Source organism: Thalassophryne amazonica, chromosome 15 (assembly GCF_902500255.1).
Source record: "Thalassophryne amazonica chromosome 15, fThaAma1.1, whole genome shotgun sequence".
Taxonomy (NCBI): Eukaryota; Metazoa; Chordata; class Actinopteri; order Batrachoidiformes; family Batrachoididae; genus Thalassophryne; species Thalassophryne amazonica.
In genome coordinates, this window is record NC_047117.1 from 57,508,842 (window position 1) to 57,533,590 (window position 24,749).

General features: G+C 40.5%; 1 protein-coding gene across 1 annotated transcript in view; it reads left to right on the top strand.

Moving 5' to 3' along the window:
* The window catches only part of nol11 (nucleolar protein 11), a 59,808-nt gene extending 42,643 nt beyond the window's left edge, over positions 1–17,165 (top strand). Inside the window, exons 16-18 of the mRNA XM_034188834.1 lie at positions 4,276–4,368; positions 8,780–8,887; positions 16,997–17,165. Coding sequence (XP_034044725.1) covers positions 4,276–4,368; positions 8,780–8,887; positions 16,997–17,110 — 315 coding nt within the window. The 3' untranslated portion in view covers positions 17,111–17,165. The remainder of the gene's footprint in view (positions 1–4,275; positions 4,369–8,779; positions 8,888–16,996) is intronic.
* Positions 17,166–24,749: the final 7,584 nt, after the last annotated feature.

Here is a 24,749-nt window from a genome sequence, read left to right on the forward strand (position 1 = left end):
TGCCAATACGCCATGCTATGGTAGCTGACACGTTCAGTAAGTTCTGTGATTGTCCGAAATACCTTTTGGGTACGCTAGACATTACCTTGATGTATTTTGATTTATGGGTAAATTACAAGTAAAGTGTAAGTCAAATAAATTACCGACAACTTATGGCCCTCATAGGTGAGACATATGAGCCATATGCTGCCATGTGTCGAAAATATTGTGCATGCACAAAATTTTTCAACAACCTTGGTGTACTATGATGTATACCACCGTGTTTCAACCTGCTCTTAACATATACAAAACTTTCCCATTACTTGGTAGACGTACACCAGCATATTTGACAAATTTTTAATACGTCGACATACACTGGCTAAATCTTCAAGATGTGACAGGACCATTATCTACTTCAGAAGTTCACAGTAGTTATTTATTCACATTAATCCATGTTTCAAAATATTCTACATATTACCAGTGATGTGGTGGGGTCAACTAACCAAAAGGTTAGTTTTGATAGCTGGTAATCCACTAACTGAGAAATTAACTGTGATAATGATAAACCATTTAAACACTAAAAGATTTTTGGGTGAAGCTAAGGCAAAGTTTAATTATATGAATTTAGTTTTGTGGATGAGTAGATTTGTAATGAAATAAATTTGAGTATGTACTGGAAAGTGGCCACCTGTATAGATCCGTTGGCGTATCGTACAGCCAACATTCAATATTGAAAGTCTGTTTAATAGTTTGTGTTGAACGACGAGATATTTGGCTAAAATATTTTGTTAGAAAGTCAGACCACTGGGGTCCTCATGGATTGTTGTTTGCCCAGGAAGTGATTTAAGAGTCACAGAGAGAGAAGGCAAAGATGAAGCTGCTGATGCTAATTGCACAATAACATGATTTTGGCCCGTGCTATGGGTGATTATCAGCCCTCCATTTATGATTACCATCCTGCCGTTTCATTAGAAACCTGAGACTTTCCAAAAATCCATGTGTATGTCAGTGCACTTTAACCCTCTGGGGCCAACGTTATCGTATACGACAGCTGAGACCAAGTTTTACGAAATTATAAATAAATTTTAAATAATAAGAGATAGAAACTTACTTTTTTTGCTGAAAAGTTAACTCCGCGGACTTTCCAGCCAGCCGTCCACCATCTTTGTACTCCTCGTGGAAGCTGTGTGATGACTTGTACAATGTGAGTGTCCAGTCGGAATTCGTTCACTGTCACATGGTTTTCCAAAATCCAATCATAGGGCAGATTTACCTCACGTGATAAACCAGATTGTTTTGAGCAGTGATGTTACTAGTTGTTTGAATAGCCCCCTGGCTGCGGGCTCCAATGCGCCCTGCACCATTATGCACAGCGATCAGTGAAAGTCATCAGAGGGAGCAGATAGGGAGCCTCTCACACAATCTCATGTGCTCAAACACAGTGTGTGTGAGTTTCAGAGATGCTCCACTAGTCATTGCCTGTGAATGTTATTGAATGAGCCTGTGGCAAGCTCTCTCCCTCCGGCGTAAAGCACTGGTTACCATATCAATGGATCGAGGGGGGAGGGGCTGCTCCTCAGAGTGTAAAGCCCCTTTCACACCGGGCCCACTTCGAGTTGCTTCCTGTTGTCATAATGACATCAGGTTGTCCTGAGGAAAAAAAAGACATAAAACTTGATTGTGAGATGCAGGGAGAGCTGTTAACAGCAATAATAAAACACTTATGCCAGGCGAGTGAACTGTCCAAAAAAAATACCCTCACACCCCAGAGGGTTAAGTGAACAAAATATCTGATTTTCCCCCTACTTAAATTGGACATCCTAAATGAGTACTTTGGGTAACATTCAATTTGAGTATGATTTGAGTTTCATCATGACCCTCTTAACAACCTCCCACTTTACTGAACAGAATATTCATTGTTGTTTCTTATTGGTGTGCATGCACACGAACGCTGATGAAATGGAGGACTGTTGACTTGGGCTGCGACACAGCACAGGACAAGAAGCATCTAGTGACAAGTTCTGACTATATATTAAAATGTGTACATAAAATATAGGGGTACCAACAATTACGTGTGTAGTACTAGACAAAGCCTGCGTGACGTCACCCATAGGTTTTCTACAGAGACCTGGAACAGCCACTATGAGGTCCATATCTGGGCATTGCCATGTTGGCAACAGCAGCATTAAAGCATTAAGCGGGGCGTAGGTGACGAAAGAAGCCTGAACGTCTTTGAGTCCAAACCAACTAAGGCAACAGGCCAGCGTTGCTTCTGGTGCCTATTAAATCATATTTTTGGGGAATGTATAGTGGCTCTCGTAATGGTATTGTTTAGGATGTACTCATGGATGAAACTGGTGTTTTTGGAGTACACAGCATGGGTGTCCTAACATTTTTATTGTTGCTGGTGTAGACACACTAACTTACGTCTGTCCTTGTTAAGGGGTGTGTGTGTGTTTGTTTTGGGGGGAAAGTGTTATACAGTAGTGTTCAGAATAATAGTAGTGCTATGTGACTAAAAAGATTAATCCAGGTTTTGAGTATATTTCTTATTGTTAAATGGGAAACAAGGTACGAGTAGATTCAGTAGATTCTCACAAATCCAACAAGACCAAGCATTCATGATATGCACACTCTTAAGGCTATGAAATTGGGCTATTAGTAAAAAAAAAAAAAGTAGAAAAGGGGGTGTTCACAATAATAGTGTGGCATTCAGTCAGTGAGTTCGTCAATTTTGTAGAACAAACGGGTGTGAATCAGGTGTCCCCTATTTAAGGATGAAGCCAGCACCTGTTGAACATGCTTTTCTCTTTGAAAGCCTGAGGAAAATGGGACGTTCAAGACATTGTTCAGAAGAACAGCGTAGTTTGATTAAAAAGTTAATTGGAGAGGGGAAAACCTGTACGCAGGTGCAAAAAATTATAGGCTGTTCATCTACAATGATCTCCAATGCTTTGAGTAAAGTAAGTCCGTCCCTTTGGCTGTCCCTTGTTTGCACTTGGGGTCACCACAGCAAATCCAAGGTGGATCTGCATGTTGAATTGGCACAGGTTTTACACCGGATGCCCTTCCTGACGCAACTCCACATTACATGGAGAAATGTGGCAGGGGTGGGATTTGAACCCGGAGCCTTCTGAACTGAAACCAAGCGCATTAACCACTTGGCCACCACCCCTGCACATCTCCAATGCTTTGAAATGGACAAAAAAAAAACAAAACAGAAATGCGTGGAAGAAAACAGAAAACAACCATCAAAATGGATAGAAGAATAACCAGAATGGCAAAGGCTCACCCATTGATCAGCTCCAGGATGATCAAAGACAGTCTGGAGTTACCTGTAAATGCTGTGACAGTTAGAAGATGCCTGTGTGAAGCTAATTTATTTGCAAGAATCCCACTGCAAAGTCCCTCTGTTAAATAAAAGACATGTGCAGAAGAGGTTACAATTTGCCAAAGAACACATCAGCTGGCCTAAAGAGAAATGGAGAAATATTTTGTGGCCTGATGAGAGTAAAATTGTTCTTTTTGGGTCCAAGGGCCGCAGACAGTTTGTGAGACGACCCCCAAACTCTGAATTCAAGCCACAGTTCACAGTGAAGACAGTGAAGCATGGTGGTGCAAGCGTCATGATATGGACATGTTTCTCCTACTATGGTGTTGGGCCTATATATTGCATATCAGGTATCATGGATCAGTTTGGATATGTCAAAACACTTGAAGAGGTCATGTTGCCTTATGCTGAAGAGGACATGCCCTTGAAATGGGTGTTTCAACAAGACAATGACCCCAAGCACACTAGTAAACAAGCAAAATCTTGCTTCCAAACCAACAAAATTAATGCCTCGCAAATGTGAAGAAATCATGAAAAACTGTGGTTATACAACTAAATACTAGTTTAGTGATTCACAGGATTGCTAAAAAAGCAGTTTGAACATAATAGTTTTGAGTTTGTAGCGTCAGCAGCAGATGCTGCTATTATTGTGAACACCCCCTTTTCTTTTTTTACTAATAGCCCAATTTCATAGCCTTAAGAGTGTGCATATCATGAATGCTTGGTCTTGTTGGATTTGTGAGAATCTACTGAATCTACTGTTACCTTGTTTCCCATGTAACAATAAGAAATATAGTCAAAACCTGGATTAATCTTTTTAGTCACATAGCACTACTATTATTCTGAACACTACTGTACATATTTACCTAATTTTTACATGAATGTGTTGTGATATAAATGTTGTTGGAAGTACAGGTGTTTCAAAAATGTGTTTATGTTGTTAATTTTATTTCTCATCCAATCAGCTTTTCCTCCAGTACCTGCAGTTTCTCTTCCGAAAGTATTTTGAAGCTGATTTTCCAGAGTTACATGGATTGAGGTCACCAACTCTGAATCAGGTGTTTACATATCTCTTCGAATTTTGCTCTTCTCATGAATTTTGTCATGTGGTCAAAATAAAAAATATCAGTACACATTAAAGGATAAATTCAGCAAATGCCCTATTCCCATCTTCAATGAATTAAATAGATTAAAACAGTGGGGGCGGGCACAAAATATAACACTGTTAACCAACAAAAGAAGTTGAAAAAAGGAGAAATTGTTAGGTAACATGCCAGGAGCAAAATGGATAATTTTTTTGTGCATAAATCTACCTTTGAGAAGACAGAGTTTTGGGCAACCAAAAAAATAATAAAGTAGAGGACGATCTTAGTTTGCTCCTTTCCTCAGTGCATCCCCACATCAGCCACCTGTGCGCATCAAAGACCCAGACTCATTGCACGCACAAAACACAAAGGTGAGATTAGATAAGAGACTAAATATGTATAAAAGTTGAATTATTATTTATGTTAAAATGTGTTAGTTATGCCACAGATGTTTAAAAATACAGAAAGATGTTTAAAATATGACAAAAGGGACAAAACAGAAGAATAGGTTTTTTAAAAACATTTAAAATGTTTGAAAAGGGTGTAAAATGTGTGAAAGAACAGTAATTTCTTTAAAAACGTTTAAAATGTTTACAAAGGCTGTAAAATGTGTAAATGCATACAGTTCCTTAAAACACAAATATATTTAAAATGTATTTAACATGTAAAAGAATAAAAAACACGAAGACGTTGAAATTGTCTCGGTTTGGGGGAGATGCAGCTATTCATTTGTTCTGTGAGGGGGGCTCTCTCTCACACTTTGAAAACTTCTGGAACAGAATAAATCTTTCATGTCCACCATGGTGGAAATTTTTCTTTGGTTCACCAGACATAATACAATTGAACATACAGACAATGTCTCAAGATCCATGAAAATGCTAAAAATATGTAGAATAAAAGTAAATGAGACAAGTTAAAATGTACTGAGGCAAATAAGTATTTGATCAACTGTTTTTGCATGTTTTCCCACCTACAAAGAATGGAGAGGTCTAATTTTTATTGTAAGTACACTTAAACTGTGAGAGACAGAATCTCAAAAAAAATCAGAAAATTACATTGTATGGTTTTTAATAACTTGCATTTTATTGCATGAAATAAGTATTTGATACAATCTAAAAACTGTCCTTCATATTTGTTACAGAAACTTTTGTTTGCAATTACAGAGGTCAGACATTTCCTGTAGTTCTTGACAAGGTTTGCACACTGCAGCAGTGATTTTGGTCCACTTCTCCAGATCTTTCACGTTATGAGTTTCAGTTCCCTCCAAAGATGTTCTACAGAGTTCAGGTCTGGAGACTGGCTAGGCCACTCCAGGACCTTGAAATGTTTATGGAGCCACTCCTAATGCCTGGTTCACACAGCAACATTTACAAATTGTCTGTAGGTTTCCAATACCTGAGAGACCACACACATGAAGATAAAAGAAATCGTAGATCTCCGTTTTGGTTCTACAGTGTGTGGTGTACAGCCACATGGTAAAGACAGCACACCACACACGAACAGGTTTCACACACGAACATTCGCAGGTCAGACGGGAAATTCGCAGTCTCTCTCAAGATTAAACATGACTTCAGAGTAAACAAACGTGGATGAGGAAGATGCAAAGGAGATACGTTTGTGGACTATTTCTAACGGAGAAAAAAAATTATACAAAAAGAAAAGGCGTTGGTTAAGAGTGGAGACAGCGCGACCACCGGACTTTCTGGTAAGCCATAACAGCCATTTTGATTTTGGATTCTGCTCCGTGCGTCCATCACCTCGCTTTCTGATTGGCTGCATGTCACTTTCAGCAAGCTGCGTGCTTTTTTTTTTTTTTTTAATGGTCGGGGGACACCACATACACTGCGATATTGGGCAAAGACAATCCAACATGTTGAATATCCAATTTGCAGTCTGAATGGTCCCGACGTCCTTCCGAGCAGATCAGAGCGCTTTTAACACACTACACACGGCAGGAATATTTGATAAGAATATCTTTAGCGTCGTCATGATAATCGGGGCGATTGTCGGAAGGGGAAGCTCGGGTCCGATATTGGCCTAATTATCTTGCGATGTGAACCAGGCAGTTTCCCTGGCTGTGTGTTTCAGGTCATTGTCATGATGGAAGACCCAGCCACGACCCATTTTCAATGCTCTTACTGAGGAAAGGAGGTTGTTTGCCAAAATCTTGAGATACATGACCTCATCCATTCTCCATTCAATACGGTGCAGTTGTCTTGTCCCCTTTGCAGAAAACACCCCCAAAATTGATGTTTCCACCCTCATGCTTCACAGTTGGGATGGTGTTCTTGGGGTTGTTCTTATCCTTCAAACACGGCAAGTGGAGTTGATACCAAAAAGCTGTATTTTGGTCTCATCTGACCACATGACCGCCTCCCATGGCTCCTCTGGATCATCCAGATGGTCACTAGTGAACTTCAAACAGGCCTGGACATGTGCTGGCTTGAGCAGGGGGACCTTGCTGCCCTGCAGGCAGTGTTGTATAGTAACGAAGTAGAAATACTTCACTACTGTACTTAAGTACGTTTTAGGAGACTTTGTACTTTACTTGGGTTTTTTTAATTCGGCTTACTTTCACTTTTACTTCACTACATTTTCGACATTAATTGCATACTTCTACTCTGATACGTTTTCTATGTGCCATGCCGTTACTCGTTACAAAAAAAAACCACACACGAAAAAAGTTGTGTTTTCACCCAGAGACAACTAGTGACTGCGACCAACTCAGGCCAATTTGTCATGAGGCATGTCCGGTAGGCTTTTTTGCAGTTGCGCACTTGGGGGGTGTTTGTCAGGAAAATGATAATTTCTCTACATTGATTACAGACCTGCAGCGGGTCTGTAATCAACTTTTCTGCAGCGCGGCTTTGAACCTTGAGCCAATCGAAGCAGTGATTCGCAGATCGAAGCAGTGCTTTGATCTACGATTTGTGGATTCATTGTTTAATTTCACTTTATCCTAATTTTTCCCCACTAAAACTCTGAAGAGCATATGTCTGAGTAATATTTTTATGTTAAACCGACCTGTTCTGGTCTCCTGAAACAGTTGATAGATGTATTTTATAACTTAAACGGGACCGATGCTAACACGTTAGCATGTCTATGGCGTTTTCAATGTTAAAGTTAGCATTAAGCTGTTTGCATCAGCACGTTTGTGTTGATTTATTTTCTGTATAATTAATGGCTCAGCGTTTGTTGTCGTAAGAGTCAAGTTGTATTTTTTTTATTTTATTCATATATTAATAGCAACAACAATAATAGTCTACATAATAGACAATAATAGTCAATAATAATAATAGACTAATAATGTTACAATACAATTTTAGAGAAAGAGACAAAAAGAACCTAATGAAACAAAACACAACAGAAAAGATAAAACCATGTAACAATGAAAATAAATAAATGAATACATATAGAAATAACTGTTTACTGTGAACACCTAGTGAGTAGCCTACTCTTGTTTATTTAGGTTTTGAAACCTTGTTTCTGAAGTGTTTTTGTGTGATGTGCACAATTTTCAGTATTGACTAATACTACCAGTCATTTACAAGCCTAGATAAACTTTGTCATATTAAAAAAAAATCTGTCTGTTTTTGATTATTAACATTTACTTGTACTTTTACTTTCAGTACTTGAGTACATTTAGTTGTACATGTCATACTTAAGTACAATAAATACGAGATACTTTAAGACTTTTACTTGAGTAGCATTTCAATCGGTGACTTGAACGTCTACCAAAGTCATTTTTTTAATGGGTATCTGTACTTTTACTTAAGTGTGACTTTCCGGTACTTTATACAGCACTGCCTGCAGGATTTTAAACCATGAGTGTTACTAATGTAGTCTTTGCGACTCTGGTCCCAGTTCTCCTCGGGTCATTGACCAGGTCCTCCCATGTAGTTCTGGGCTTTCTTAGAATCATCGTTACCCCACGAGATGACATCATGCATGGAGCCCCAGACTGAGGAAGATTGACAGTCATCTTGTGTTTCTTCTATTTTCTAATAATTGCACAAACAGTTGTTGCCTTCTCACCAAGCTGCTTGCCTATTGTCCTGTAGCCCATCCACAGCCTTGTGCAGGTCTACAGTTTTGTCCCTGTTGTCCTTAGACAGCTCTTTGGTCTTGGCCATGGTGGACAGGTTGGAGTGTGATTGTGGGTGTTGACAGGTGTCTTTTATACAGGTAATGAGTTCAAACAGGTGCTATTAATACAGGTAATGAGCTCAGAATTGGAGGGCTTGTAGGTGGGAAAACAAAATTGACAATGGACCAAATACTTATTTGCCTCACTGTATAATAGCAGCTCAGTCAAGTATGTATGTTGTCACTTTAAGAATGATGGATAAATGGTCAGTTTTTTGTCTACTCTGTTTAATTATAGATTATGGACTGGGTGTGCTTACTGTTGGATGCCAATTTCACAGTACTGGTAATGACTCCAGAGGCTAAAGCTTTACTGCTGAACCTCCACAAATTTGTGGCATCTCAGGTAATAGATTTGTTTTGGTCCATTTTCTGACTACCTGTGTTGTTCATTTAAGTGTTGAATACACTCAGCTACACTTTAATGTCCAGGTAAGAATGGAAAACATCAAAATGACTACATGCCTCCAAAAATGTCCAGTCTTCGTTCAAAGCTCGTCTTTAGATTTTCTTGCCTCATCCTAACTTCTAACGGTTTTATTACAGGTTAGAACAAAGTTTCTCTCAGGGGATTTTGAAAAAGTTTTTAATCAGTACAGTTAAAAAAAACTCCAGTCAGATGCATAAGGATTTGAACAGTAACAGAACTTTTGTAATTTTGTCTCCGTATACCACAGCAATGAAGTTATGAAGACGTCTTCTAGCAAAGACCTTCACCTTTTAATTAATCCTTGAGATGTTTCCACGGCTTAATTAGAGTCCACCTGTGGTAAATTCAGTTGATTGGACAGGATTTGGAAAGGCATGCAACTGTCTGCATATAAGGTACCACAGCTGACAGTGCATATCAGAGCACAGACCAAGCATGAAGTCAAAGGAATTGTCTTGTAGACCTCTGAAACAGGATTGTCTCCAGGCACAAATCTGGGGAAGGGTGTAGAAACATTTCTGCTGCTTTGCTTTTAGTCTGGGCCCCAGGCACTGAAAATTTGAGAGGACCGGTCTTGACTTGCTACACTTTTTTCTTGGTTTTTTTTTTTTTTTCTTTTAGCATGACCCCTAAGGACACCTGAATAAGTGGTCTGCTTTGCTGGAAATATCGCAAACTGAAACTGGCCATTTTTGTATATGCACCTTTGGTCGCTTCACCAAAAATAGTGAAAAATAGTATTTTCTCTTAAACTCTTTAGTGGGTTGGGTAGGCTACCAAAAAATGCACCCAGGCACACACAATGGGCCTCATGTATCAACGTTGCGTACGGCGATATTTGAGCGTATATGGGGTGTACGCCAAAATGGCTGCGCTACTTGGCATTTATCAATGTGGTCGTTGGCATACCGTGCGCTGAAAATATACACCAGGTCGAGAGGTGGTGTAAATTATACACCAAAATGAACCAGCACTGGAATCCACATAAAAATGAAAATGATCAACATGATAAACAGTGTCATCATACAAATCAATGCATATGTTAAATAAATAACACTTTCTTGATTATACTACACAATAATTAATACAAATCCCGCTTTTGCGGGATTGTTGGTCTCGAGCACGATCCGTGGCCACAGCGCTGACCGTAAAGAAAGCGCTGCTCGCCTTTTTCTCCAGATTTCAAGCCTGGAGCCAGAGCAGTGCTTAGCTTAACTTTATGTGGTGTGATCGTTTTAGACAATGGAATTAATAATTACAACTGTAGTGTTGTCATTCCCTTCACCCGTGCGGCAATCAGGTTTTGTCTTCTCCATTCATTTGTTACCTTAAAATAAATAAATAAATACATTTTAAAAATAAAGAAATCTGAAAAATTAGGAGTGTCTTATTAATTGAGCTAGCAAATATCCACATGTCAAGAATTATTGACATGTGAAAAGAGAATACAGTGGTCCCTCGCTATAACGCGGTTCACCTTTCGTGGCCTCGCAGTTTCGTGGATTTTTTTTGTCCAATTTTGCATGCTTTTTTTTTTACAGTGCATTGTAGTCTGCGTGTCTGTTTATAAGAATCTTCTCACCCAGAAGACAAAAGAGCGCCAACAACTACCCATAACTGTGTTCTTCACTCGGAAAAAGACACCTGCAGCGAAGTTTGACTCAGTGGAAAAAGGCGCGCCGTCAGGACGAAGAGGCGCGATCAGAGAAACTGTGAAATACTGGTCACTATTAATAATTTCTTGTGTGTCCAACCTCGTACGTTGATCGTTAAAATTAAATTCGTTAGTTCTAAAAGCCATCATAATTATTTATAGGAAAACGTTCTATTTTTATTTCTCAAACAAATGTTTGGGCCTGAAAACAGATTAGTCTTATTTTTCTACTAAGGTTTGAACTTTGAGAGTGTTTACACACGAGAGAAAAGTGAGAAAATGTTCATGCCTGATTGAGAAAAGTGTATAAAGTGGTTTTACAGGGGTTTTACAGCTTTAAAACGTCTATAATAATTGGAAAAAAAATAACGCTGAGTACTTCGTGGACTTCGCTTTTTGCGGGCTATTTTTAGAACGTAACTCCCGCGATAAACGAGGGACCACTAACACTTCTTTGATTATACTACAAAACAATTAATACGACGGCCGCTTTTGACGCTCTATTGGCACGCGTCGTGATTGGTGGAGTTTTTTCTTTGCCATCTTCCTGGCTTCCATGTCGTAAAATGAGGGTGTGTCTGAAGCGGAGTCTGAATATTTATGGGCGTGTTCATTATAATTACGATTGTTTTCACCCGCCGCATTTATCAAGGTCACGTCGGGCGTACGCTGGAAATGTGCAGATGCGCACTGCTTGATACATGTCACGGCAACTTTGATGTACTTCAAATTTACACCGTAAATTTACGCCACAAGTGCGCAACGTTGATACATGAGGCCCAGTACCTGTACTGACATATCGTCAAGTTCAAATATGCATTTAAAGAACATTTTTTTATTACTTATAACCAGAAAAATCTGAAAATTAACCCCAATTTTCATCATTTTCTCACAGTTTTTCACATATACTTCATTTGTAATAAACTTTTCCTTTTAGTAATCATATCAAGCAATGTGTCATTCTTTCATGTGCAGAATGTAGACTCTTCTGTGGAAAAAAATGTGAAAAATTGACAAAAAATAAAGGATCAGTGATGATTTTAGTGAGCCTCACCCTCAATCCTCATATTGCAATTTGACCAAAACTATTGCTGTTAAGAATAAATAAGAGAGGTAAACAGAATTCCAGCTAATAAATAGCAATAAACATACATGAGGGCTACTTCAGTGTAATACAAATTTGTATAAATTTAAAATATTTTATAATTATGGTATTTTTATGCTATTTACACTTGTTTCAGGAACAAGCAGCTACATATTGGAGACAGTGTTTTCTAAAATACTACAGAATAGGCATGAGGCAAATGCCCTGTCTTTCACTTACATGGCTAGTTGCACTGTACAATGTACCTATAAAATACAATCAATTTATATGTATATACTTTGTTGTGTTCTGCAGGTTTCTGGAGTTGTGCTGCAATTAGTGGTAAGAAACAGTAGATAAGGATCTGGCTTGCCTGTCTTATAATATTCACTCATTATATATTGCTGTTACAGGTAATGAAGACAGGTGAAAATCTGAAGACCTGCTTCCTGAATCATCGAGCCTGAATTTTCAACAAAGCAACCAAAGAGAAAGCGGCCTGTTACAAATTATACTGCTTGCTTAATATGCCAGAAAAAAAACAGACACTAACTCTGGACCCCTGCAAAAACTGACAGATCAAGGTTATCCTGCACTCTTATATGCTGTCACTAACAGGAAGGATGATGTCTCCTTCAGACTTGAAGATGAGTTAAAATCTCAATCTGAATTTCTCAACAAGAATCTTGTCATGCTCGATGTTGTTCCATATACACAAACTGCAAAACTGTTCATCAAAAATTCAAGTTTGCAACGCAAGCTTGCACCTCACCTACAGCAGGACAATCAACTGAACCAGATGGCAGTTATGCCCCAAGAATAACACGGTCTTTCACACCACAGCCTATTATCTACAAAGAGGAATGTTTAATTTGTGGAAGAGCCCGCACTACCAAGGGTGATAGATCCCTCCTTTTGGTTTCAACATTAGACAGACAAAATTCAGTCTGGGATAAAGCAAATGAACTAGGAGATGAAGATAGGCTACGCAAAATCCCTGGTTCTGACAACAAATACATGGACATGGTGGCAGAGGACTTTCGGTACCACAGAATCTGCATGAGCTCCTACTTGACCAGACATGCTCAAATACAGGTCAAGTCAAGCACTGACACAAGTCCATATGATGCTGCACTGAATAAGCTGGTATCTCAGATAGATGAGCCTTTTTTCAGACATGGAGGTGTTTTCTTCATTACAGGTCTGAGGAGTGAATTACAAAAGTACCTTGAAGAATATGGGGTAGACAATGCTCCGTCATACAGATCTCACTACTTGGCAGCCCGACTCCGAAAATACTATGAAGTAGATGGCAACTGCAGAATACAGATTGCGCCACAGAAGGGATCTTCTAGCTTGGTATGCTCTACAGACCTGAGCATAGGCTGCTTGATGTCCAAATTACAGAAACTTAGACTGTAAAGGAGTCAGAGTATAGAGAAGAAAGTGGTGATGAGATTGCAATTGATGATTCCATGATCTCTTACTCTTACCACACTGCAAAAACAATACAGAAGGAACTCAAGGATCAGTGGAAGGCAGAGAAGAAGGCAATGAAGAGTGCCAGAGCAGGTCAGCCTGAAAGTGAGGATGAAGGCACAGCACTACAAATGGAAATATCATACATGAAGGCATCACAGAGTGAGTTGCAGCCTGTGCAATCACTTGGCATGGTTATTAATGGATGCCTCACCTGAGGTGAATGAGGATGGTCGAGTGCATATTTTTTCTGGCATATTAAGCAAGCAGTATAATTTAACAGGCCACTTTAGTTGCTTTGTTGAAAATTCAGGCTCGATGATTCAGGAAGCAGGTCTTAAGATTTTCACCTGTCTTCATTACCTGCAACAGCAATATATGAGTGAATATTATAAGACAGGCAAGCCAGATCCTTATCTACTGTTTCTTACCACTAATTGCAGCACAACTCCAGAAACCTGCAGAACACAACAAAGTATATACATATAAATTGATTGTATTTTATAGGTACATTGTACAGTGCAACTAGCCATGTAAGTGAAAGACAGGGCATTTGCCTCATGCCTATTCTGTAGTATTTTAGAAAACATTGTCTCCAATATGTAGCTGCTTGTTCCTGAAACAAGTGTAAATAGCATAAAAATACCATAATTATAAAATATTTTAAATGTATACAAATTTGTATTACATTGAAGTAGTATGTTTATTGCTATTTATTAGCTAGAATTCTCCTGTTTACCTCTCTTATTTATTCTTAACAGCAATAGTTTTGGTCAAATTGCAATATGAGGCCTGAGGGTGAGGCTCACTAAAATCATCACTGATCCTTTATTTTTTGTCAATTTTTCACATTTTTTTCCACAGAAGTCTACATTCTGCACATGAAAGAATGACACATTGCTTGGTATGATTACTAAAAGGAAAAGTTAATTACAAATGAAGTATATGTGAAAAACTGTGGAAAAAATGATGAAAATTGGGGTTAATTTTCAGATTTTTGTGGTTATAAGTAATAAAAATGTTATTTAAATGCATATTTGAAATTGATGATGTCGGTACATGTATTGTGTGTGCCTGGGGTGCATTTTTTTTGGTAACCTACCCAACCTACTAAAGAGTTTAAGAGAAAATACCATCTTCTATTTTTGGTGAAGCGATCAAAGGTGCATATACAAAAATAGCCACAGTTTCAGTTTGCGATATTTCCAGCAAAGCAGACCACTTATTCAGGTGTCCTTAGGGGTCATACTAAAAGAAAAAAACAAGAAAAAAGTGGAGCAAATCGAGACCGGTCCAACCCTTTTTTAGCTTTTGAGTCGGTGGGGCCCAGACTATTTGAAGGTCTCACTGAGCACAGTGGCTTCTATCATCTGTAAATGGAAGCCATTTGGATCCAGTAAGACTCTTCCTAGAGGTGGCCGCCCGTCTAAACTCAGCGATCAGGGCAGAAGGGCCTTTGTCAGGGTGACCAAGAACCTGATTGTCACTCTGCCAGAGCACCAGCATTCCTCTGTGGAGAAAGGAGACTTTTCCAGGAGGACAGCCATCTCTTCAGCAATCCACCAGTTAGGTCTGTATGGTAGAGTGGCCAGACGGAAAGGCACTCCTTCGTGAAAGGCACATGGCAGCACACCTGGAGTTTGTCAAAAGGCACCTGAAGGGCTCTCAGACCATGAGAAACAAAATTCTCTGGTCTGATGAGACAAAGATTGAACTCTTTGGCGTGAATGCCAAGCATCTTGTTTGGAGGAAGCCAAGCATCATCCTGACAGTGAAGCCTGCTGGCAGTTGTGGGAATAGTTCTGCTAATTAGTGAAGCTAACTTTTTGTTAGCAGATTAGCTTTTCAGCTAACTTCAGAAACCATCAGCTAACCAATTAGCTTCTGCTAAATTTAGTTCTCCAAATTTTTAGTCCACTAACGTTTTTTTGCTGGCATAATTAGCAAAGCCAGATGTTCAAAAATATTTGTAAACCCTAAAATCATACATGTTGGTTCCTGTCTAAGTGTTTTACAACAGTCAGGCGGCTGTGAGGAGCTGAGCTCAACTCAACCCCAGCAGAAATGAGTCTAGCTGCCAGGCTGCTACAAAGTCATTTACATTCACAGCATACAGTGCCCTAGACGTGAGGCAGAAGTCATGAAAAGCAAAGCAGGTTTGACTCATGGTTTTGATTTATAAACCAAATTAATCTGGATAGTTTATCTACATTAATGCCAGCTGTCATTTTTACAAAGTGAAAATATAACATCTTTTAACATTAAAATAATACACTAATTCTGAAGGTTTGAACATTAACACACGTAGATGCCAAAAGGCATAATGGGAAATGAGCCTCTGCTCATCACTGGTTGGTTGGTTTATTTATTTGTAAAACCTAATATGCGTTACTGTAACGTGTGTGTTGGTTTTTACAAATATGTGTATTTGTAGATGCCTTTTTTTTTTTCTTCATTTGTATAAAAAAGGCATTTGCAAAACTGAAAATTCTCTTTGATTTAGCGCAACAAATAGTGACCGTGATATTTGGGCAGGTGCTACTCACACTGCCATCCAGTAGATAGCAATGTTCTATGCATTTTGACCCATCTACTGGTTACCTTTTGCGTCTGCATGTGTTAATATTCAAACCTTAAGAATTGGCGCATTATTTTAAAATTAAAAGATGTGTGCTATATTTTCACTTTGTAAAAATGACAGAGTTGACATTAATGTAGATAAACTGTCCGGATTAATTTTGTTTATAAATCAAAACTGAAGTCAAACCTGCTTTGCTTTTGATGATGACTGCCTCACGTCTGGGGCACTTTATGTTGAATGTGAATGACTCTTCCTTACAGTAGTGGGCAGGGTGCACAAAGGTTTTGCTGGGTTTGTGATCATCAATCATTCCAAGCATCGGCGGTGCTGAATCTCAAAACTGGCTTGTCAGTAGTTGATAGTGTAACAGTCAGTACTGAAAATTAGCTGTTACTTATAGCTTCCGCTAAAAATTTTTTATGGGTTTAGCATTATAAAAGTTAACTTTTCAGCAGCTTAGTGGTTATTGAAGCTAACTTTTTGGTTAGCTGTGCCCACCACTGGATGTTGGTGGCAGCATCATGCCATGGTGATGTTTGTCAGCGGCAGAAACTGGGAGACTAGTCAGGTTTGAGGGAAAGATGAATGCAGCAGTGTACAGCGACATCCTGGATGAAAACCTGCTCCAGTGCTGTTGACCTCGGACTGGGCTCACTGTTCATCTTTCAACAGGACATTGACCCTAAGCACAGAGTCAAGATATCAAAGGAGTGGTTTCAGGACAACTCTGTGAATGTCCTTGAGTGGCCCAGCCAGAGCCCAGACCTGAATCTGATTGAATATCTCTCAAAGATAGGTGCACCAAGCTTGTGGCATCATATTCAAGAAGACCTGAGGATGTAATTGCTGCCAAAGGTGCATCAGCAAGTATTTAGCAAAGGGTGTGAATACTTGTGTACGTTTGAGTTCTTGTTTTATTTTTTTTATTTTTTTTTTTATAAATATGCGAAATAATAAACTTTTTTTCATGTTGTCATTATCAGGTGTTAAGAGTAGAATTTTGAGGGGGGGGGGGTGGTGCTGGTTAGGAATTTATTCCATTTTAGGATAATGTAAAAGTAACAATGTGGAAAACGTAACGCGCGGTCAATACTTTCCGGATGCACCATACCCACGAGTATTAATGTAAGAGTACATCAGAAAGATGCTACAAATTGTCACTTCTTCTGGAAAACTGGAATAATGCGTGAGAAGAACAGAATCTAATCTTCTTTCTTCTGTGCTCAGGTGAGGGTTTATTCTGAACTTGGAAAGCTTGAGAGCAGCCTCAAGGAGCTCCACAAAATGAAGACAAAGAGGGACATCAACAAATACTCCATCGAAGTCATTGAGCTGTTCTAGAATGTATAAATATTTTTCAATAAATTGTGCAGTACACATCTCCTTACAAATTTTGCCACTGTTTTGAGTTGTGGGCTGTATAGGTGCTACAGCTGGTAATATATAATTGCACACTTTTCTGTGAGCTCTGCATTTAGTAAACTGTACAGTGTTTAAAACAGACTTGCCCTGATGAAATTTATCGAGTACATAGCTGGATTCATGGTTATTTTTCTTTGTGTGTACAAATTGATAACATGAGGAGAAATAAGTACTTTTTTAAGTTGTAAAATGTACTGATTTATACCACTGATTGCATTGTATGTGATTTCTGAAATTGTCGCAAAAATGAACAACATACTTGTTTTTTTTTTTCTTCTCACACTGATACAACAGAAGCTCTGCCATGTTTTACAAAAAAATACCTGTGAACTGATTCTCAACTGAAAATAACTACCCATGTAACTAACAATGTTAAAACCTAGTTTAGTACATTGAAAAAGTCAAAAAGTAAATCACTGTAAAATGAGAAATATTTGTTTTTTTCCCACTCTCCAGGAACCATCAGTTTATTGTGGTGGAGAGGTTTGTGTGCTCCTATGAAACTGAGAGCTGTGTTGTCTGGAGCCTTTATGCTCCTGGTAGGGTCTCCCATGGCAAATTGGTCTCAGGTGAGGGGCCAGACTGCAACCCCTGGCAAAAATTATGGAATCACCGGCTTCGGAGGATGTTCATTCAGTTGTTTAATTTTGTAGAAAAAAAGCAGATCACAGACAGGACACAAAACTAAAGTCATTTCAAATGGCAACTTCCTGGCTTTAAGAAACACTATAAGAAATCAGGAAAAAAAAATTGTGGCAGTCAGTAACAGTTACTTTTTTAGACCAAGCAGAGGGAAAAAAAATATGGAATCACTCAGTTCTGAGGAAAAAATTATGGAATCATGAAAAACAAGAATGCTCCAACACATTAGTATTTTGTTGCACCACCTCTGGCTTTTATAACAGCTTGCAGTCTCTGAGGCATGGACTTAATGAGTGACAAACAGTACTCTTCATCAATCTGGCTCTAGCCTTCTCTGATTGCTGTTGCCAGATCAGCTTTGCAGGTTGGAGCCTTGTCATGGACCATTTTCTTCAACTTCCACCAAAGATTTTCAATTAGATTAAGATCCGGACTATTTGCAGGCCATGACATTGACCCTATGTGTCTTTTTGTAAGGAATGTTTTCACAGTTTTTGCTCTATGGCAAGATGCATTATCATCTTGAAAAATGATTTCATCATCCCAAAACATCCTTTCAATTGATGGGATAAAAAAAGTGTCCAAAATATCAATGTAAACTTGTGCATTTATTGATGATGTAATGACAGCCATCTCCCCAGTGCCTTTACCTGTCATGCAGCCCCATATCATCAATGACTGTGGAAATTTACATGTTCTCTTCAGGCAGTCATCTTTATAAATCTCATTGGAACAGCACCAAACCAAAGTTCCAGCATCACCTTGCCCAATGCAGATTCGAGATTCATCACTGAATATGGCTTTCATCTAGTCATCCACAGTCCACGATTGCTTTTCCTTAGCCCATTGTAACCTTGGTTTTTTTTCTGTTTAGGTGTTAATGATGGCTTTCGTTTAGCTTTTCTGTATGTAAATCCCATTTCCTTTAGGTGGTTTCTTACAGTTCGGTCACAGACGTTGACTCCAGTTTCCTCCCATTCGTTCATTTGTTTTGTTGTGCAGTTTCGATTTTTGAGACATAATGCTTTAAGTTTTCTGTCTTGATGCTTTGACGTCTTCCTTGGTCTACCAGTATGTTTGCCTTTAACAACCTTCCCATGTTGTTTGTATTTGGTCGAGTTTAGACACAGCTGTGAACAACCAACATCTTTTGCAACATTGCGTGATGATTTACTCTCTTTTAAGAGTTTGATAATCCTCTCCTTTGTTTCAATTGACATCTCGTGTTGGAGCCATGATTCATGTCAGTCCACTTGGTGCAACAGCTCTCCAAGGTGTGATCACTCCTTTTTAGATGCAGACTAACGAGCAGATCTGATTTGATGCAGGTGTTAATTTTGGGGATGAAAATTTACAGGGTGATTCCATAATTTTTTCCTCAGAATTGAGCGATTCCATATTTTTTTTCTGCTTGGTCTAAAAAAGTAACCGTTACTGAGTGCCACAATTTTTTTTTCTTGATTTCTTATAGTGTTTCTTAAAGCCAGAATGTTGCCATTTGAAATGACTTTAGTTTTGTGTCATGTCTGTGATTTGCTTTTTTTTCTACAAAATTAAACAACTGAACATCCTCTGAGGCCGGTGATTCCATAATTTTTTGCCAGGGGTTGTAGAATGGTTCACAATGACACCATGACAAAAAGGCAGAGGAAGCCCAGAGCACCCATCCGGGGCTAGGCATGGATGGAGGGCCTGTCAGTGAGTGGCTGGATTTGCCACAGAGCCCAGTCGGCCACAGCCCGAAAAGGCAATTGGACCATCTCCACTCTGTGGGCTCACCACCCTCAGGGAGATCCGCTGGGGTCGGATGCGCTGTCCCGTGGGTGACAGTGAAAGTTGAGGGCCTCCATGGGCCAGTCCCGGGTGACAGGAGTTACCTCTGGGGGTGTGGAATGTCAGCTCGCTGTGGGGGAGGGGGAAGGAGCCAGAGCTTGTGTGGGAGGTGGAGCGTTACCATTTAGATCTGGTGGGTCTCTCCACGTGCAGCCTCTGCTCCAGAACCACTCTCCTTGATAGGGATTAGACCTTATTCTTCTCTGGAGTTGCTCAGGGTGTGAGTCACCGGGCAGGTGTAGGGATACTCACGAGTCCCTGGCTGAGTGCCGCTACGTTAGTTTTCCCTGGTAGATGAGAGAGTTGCCTCCCTGCAACTTTGAGTGGCAATGGGGGGAAACTTTGTTTGTGGGTATGCACCAAACAGCAGTTTGGAATATTCTGCCTCCTTGGAGTCCTGTATGGGTTTTCAGTGGGGGACTTCAACACCCATGCGGGCAATGACAGACACCTGAAGAGGTGTGATTGGGAGGAACGGCCTCCCCAATCGAAACCTGAGCGGTCGTTTGTTATTGGACTTATGTGCTAGTCACGGAATGTGCATAACACCATATTTGAACATAATGCTCAGAAGTGTATATGGTACCAAACCACCCTAGGCCGAAGGTCGATTTTGCGATCTAGTGCGGGTGAAGTGGGAACGTCTGGAGGAGCCCACTGTCTGACAGATTTTCAACTCACGTCCAGCCCGAGCCTTTCTAGAATCCCTGTGGAGATTGGGAGCATTGAAACAGAATGGACAATGCTCAAAGCTTCCATTGCTGCAGCGGGGAGCTGTGGCCTGAAGGTCTTAGGTGCCTCAAGAGGCGGCAACCCTTGGACACCGTGGTAGACGCTGGTGCTCAGGGAAGCCGTCCAACTGAAGGAGTACTTCCGGGATATGTTATCTCGGAGGACTCCGGAGGCAGCTGTAAGGTACCGACAGGCCCGAAGGGTGGCAGCCTGTGCTGTGCGGGAGGCAAAGCAGTGGGTGTGGGAGGAGTCCTGGAGAATGACTTTTGGTCGCCACCAAGGTGCTTCTGGCAGACGGTGAGGCACCTCAGGATGGGAAAATGGGGGGAACCATCCTAGCTGTCTACAATAAGGGTGGGACTCGACCTCAACTGAGGATGTAATCCAGCGCTTGAAGGAACACTTTGAGGAACTCCTGCATCAGACCGAAGCACCCAAGAGCGAGAGCTGTGTTTGGGTGTTCACCCGTTAGTCGGACTCGTTTCCTGTGGGGATTGGCCTCTGCCAGGGCTGCACCTTGTCACCAATCCTGTTTGTGACATTCATGGACAGGATCTCGGGGGGAGGAGGGCTTTCAGTTTGATGGGCTCAGGGTCTCGTCACTGCTTTTTGTTGATGATGTAGTCCTGTTGGCTTCATCAGCCTGTGACCTCAAACACTCACTGGTTCGGTTCGCAGCCAAAGGAAGCGGCTGGTATGGGGATCAGCACCTCTAAATCTGAGGCCATGGTTTTCACCAGGAAAGTGATGGATTTCCTACTCCAGGTAGGGAATGCGGTCTTGCCTCAAGTGAAGGAGTTCAAGTACTTATGGGTCTTGTTCACGAGTGAGGGGACAATGGAGTGCAAGATTGGTTGGAGAACATCGTAGCAGGGGCCGTATTTAATTTGTTCTACAGTACTCTTGTGACGAAAAGGGAGCTGAACCAAAGGGTGAAGCTCTCGACCTACTGGTCAATCTTTATTCCTACTCTCACCTATGGTCACGAGGGTTGGGTCATGACTGAAAAAACTAGTTTGTGGATAATAGTGGCCGAAATGAGCTTCCTATGGAGGGTGGCTGGTGTCTCCCTTAGAGATGAGGTGAGAAGCTCGGTCATCCATGGTGAGCTTGGAGTAGAGCCGCTGCTCTTTCGTGTTGAAAGGAGCCAGCTGAGGTGGTTCGGGCATCTGGTAAGGATACCCCCTGGGTGCCTCCCTAGGGAGGTGTTCCAGGCATGTCCATCTGGGAGGAGAACCTGGGGAAGACCCAGGACTAGGTGGATAGATTATATCTCCACACTGGCCAGAGAATGCCTTGAGATCTTCCATTCTGAGGTGATTAATGTGGCCTGGGAAAGGAAAGTCTGGGTTCCCCTGCTCAAGCTGTCTCCCCGCGACCCGATCCCAGATAAGTGGTTGAAGATGAGTGACGAGTGTTCCACTACATTTCCATGCTGTATGCCTGTAGGTTGACCCTAGAATGGACCTGAGTGGTTTCTTTTGGCAAGACATTCATTTTGGTTGTGTAACCCCCCCCCCCCCAATTTCATGGTTGATTTCCAGAAAACTTGATGTTTGGTTGACAAATCAATCCCTGAATTGCTTTTAAAGGGTTTGTTTTATGAAGGTTCTCTAAAATATATAACACCCCCCCCCCCCCCCCCCCCCCCCCCAAAAAAAAAAAACCACACACACACCTCAGCTACAGTAATATATGCCAAACTTTGTATATGTGTGGGCGTTTTCTGGCAGTGTCTTTGGCTTTTTGAGACAGATCCAAGTGACTTCATGTGATTATTCATGACCATGGTGAGGACAAAGATGGTGACTCTACATGATTTTGCTTCATATTTGTGTGAAGTTTTATATATTAAAGCATTGCACAGGAGGTGCTGTCCAGATTAAAACAAAAACACCTACATGTGCATATGTGCGCACATGAAAAATCCAAACTGAATGCACTGTAAGTGTCATGGGGGGTATAGAGTGGGGGTTAAGTGGGGGGGCTTTATTACAACCTGGTTAGTGAACACCCAGCTTTAAAATGCCCACTGAGATTCACTGCCGTTTTACAGATAATTATACCTTCGGACATTGTTAGGAGCAACTCTTCTGACGTATTTGGAGTTGTTAGGACTTTGTTAGTAAATACCCAGCTTTAAAATGTGCCCACACCTTAACTGCTTTTTAGGAATTATTAGCCGCTAGGACATTGTTAGGAACTCTTCTGATGTGTTATGACATTATAGGTACACTGTTCTGAACTGTTGGAACATTCTTCGGAGTTGTTAGGACTGTGTTAGGACCTGGTTAGTAAATGCCCAGTTTCAAAATGTCCCCACACAATAACTGCCCTGTTTTAGGGATCATTATCTCTGTGCTAGCCCAAAGGCCATATGCAAATGTGCTCCCAACAGCACTTAGCACATGCATCCATGTGCGTGTCAAACTTTCTTGTGACTGTGATATGAACAAAATTAATCAGATATTTTACAAATTTTGAACTGAGCATCACATCAGACAAGTTCGGATTAGAGTGACTGTTTCACCAAAATCCTCTAAAGGATTGCCTGCTTCACTGAACACATTCTTGATGATTGAAAACAGAGCTGTCAAAATTGTTTACCCAAATCCCAATGTGGTAGCGTGCTCAGGTCTAACACAAAAGGATGTTGCTATTTCCAAAATGACCAAGACAAGACTTAAACTGATTCAAAGTCATGGCACAACTTACTGATGGAGGATGTTTGGTGCTAGGGTTGCTAACTCTGAAAAATAAATAAGGGACACCTCACCGACCGGCCGACTGACCATTGCCTTCACCCTTCCCAGCGTCTGTGTGAAACGATTTTTAACCATTTGACTGACTTGAAGAGCAGAGGTGGTGGCCAAGTGGTTAATGCGCTTGGTTTCAGTTCAGAAGGTTCCGGGTTCAAATCCCACCCCTGCCACATTTCTCCATGTAATGTGGAGTTGCGTCAGGAAGGGCATCCGGCGTAAAACTTGTGTAAACCTTGTGCCAATTCAACATGCAGATCCACCTTGGGTTTGCTGTGGCGACCCCAAGTGCAAACAAGGGAGCAGCTGAAGGGACTTACTGTTGACTTGACCCTGAATTTAGGTAGATGCATACATGCATTTGTTCTGATATGAACACGTGGAAAACAAATTATTATTTAGCAATTTATTTTTAGTGCAAAATAAATTTTCAATCACAATTTCAATATGAGCATTCTGTCTTCTTTAAAAATAAATCTCTGTAGTGTTATTGCTTAACTTAAATTGTATAAGTAAGTCCCTTCGGCTGCTCCCTTGTTTGCACTCGGGGTTGCCACAGCAAATCCAAGGTGGATCTGCATGTTGATTTGGCACAGGTTTTACGCCAGATGCCCTTCCTGACGCAACTCCACATTACATGGAGAAATGTGGCAGGGGTGGGATTTGAACCCAGAACCTTCCGAACTAAAACCAATCGCATTAACCACTTGGCCACCACCCCTGCTCTTAACTTAAATTGTATAAATTAAAAAAAAATAAAAAATTAACAACAAAAAAAAAAACAATAGAAAATTTGCATCATCCAAAACAATGTAACAGTGCACATTTACACATTTAGTGTAATAAAAAGTGCAAAAATAAAGTCTGAAAAGTAAACAATACTGTTGTCGCGCACCTTTTCCACCCAGCCATTTTCCTTTTCTCATTCGCCCCTGTATTTTTGCATTCTTTTTTGTTTTTGTTTTGTTTTTTTAGGAGTAGTAACGACGTTACAGACATTGCTGTCCGTAGTGACGGTGTCCGTATAGATATCAGCCATGCTGCTTTGTTATTTTCGTCCAGCGACCGTCGTCGGCTCATGACGTCGGTATCTTCTTGCGAGTAGATGTCCCTCGACCAATGAGATAAGAGTGATTCTGTATTGTCAACTCGTGTCTGTCAGCTCATTGGTGAAGAGCAGGAGAGAGGCTGGGATCAAATTTACCGTAAGTTTCCATATAAAGCGCCAGTCAATTCCATTGACATTTTACAGACTTTTTGATTCTCACAGAAATACGGGACAAACTGCGTCCCGTTTCAGGTCAATACGGAACGCACACTTTTATTTCCAAATAAGGGACGATTCCGTTTTTCAAGGGACGGTTGGCAACCCTATTTGGTGCACAAGTGCATTCTTTTTTTTTGCTGCATTTACTAAAGGTCAAGCTGATGTGCGGTATCACCATGGTGTACCATTCACATTTACATGTCCACGCCTTTTCGAAATGAGATATGGATGCACAATATGCACCATGTCATAATTTGCAGCACCTGGTGTATATTACTCATCCGTATCATGCAATATGCACCACACGAGGCAGCCATATTGCAAT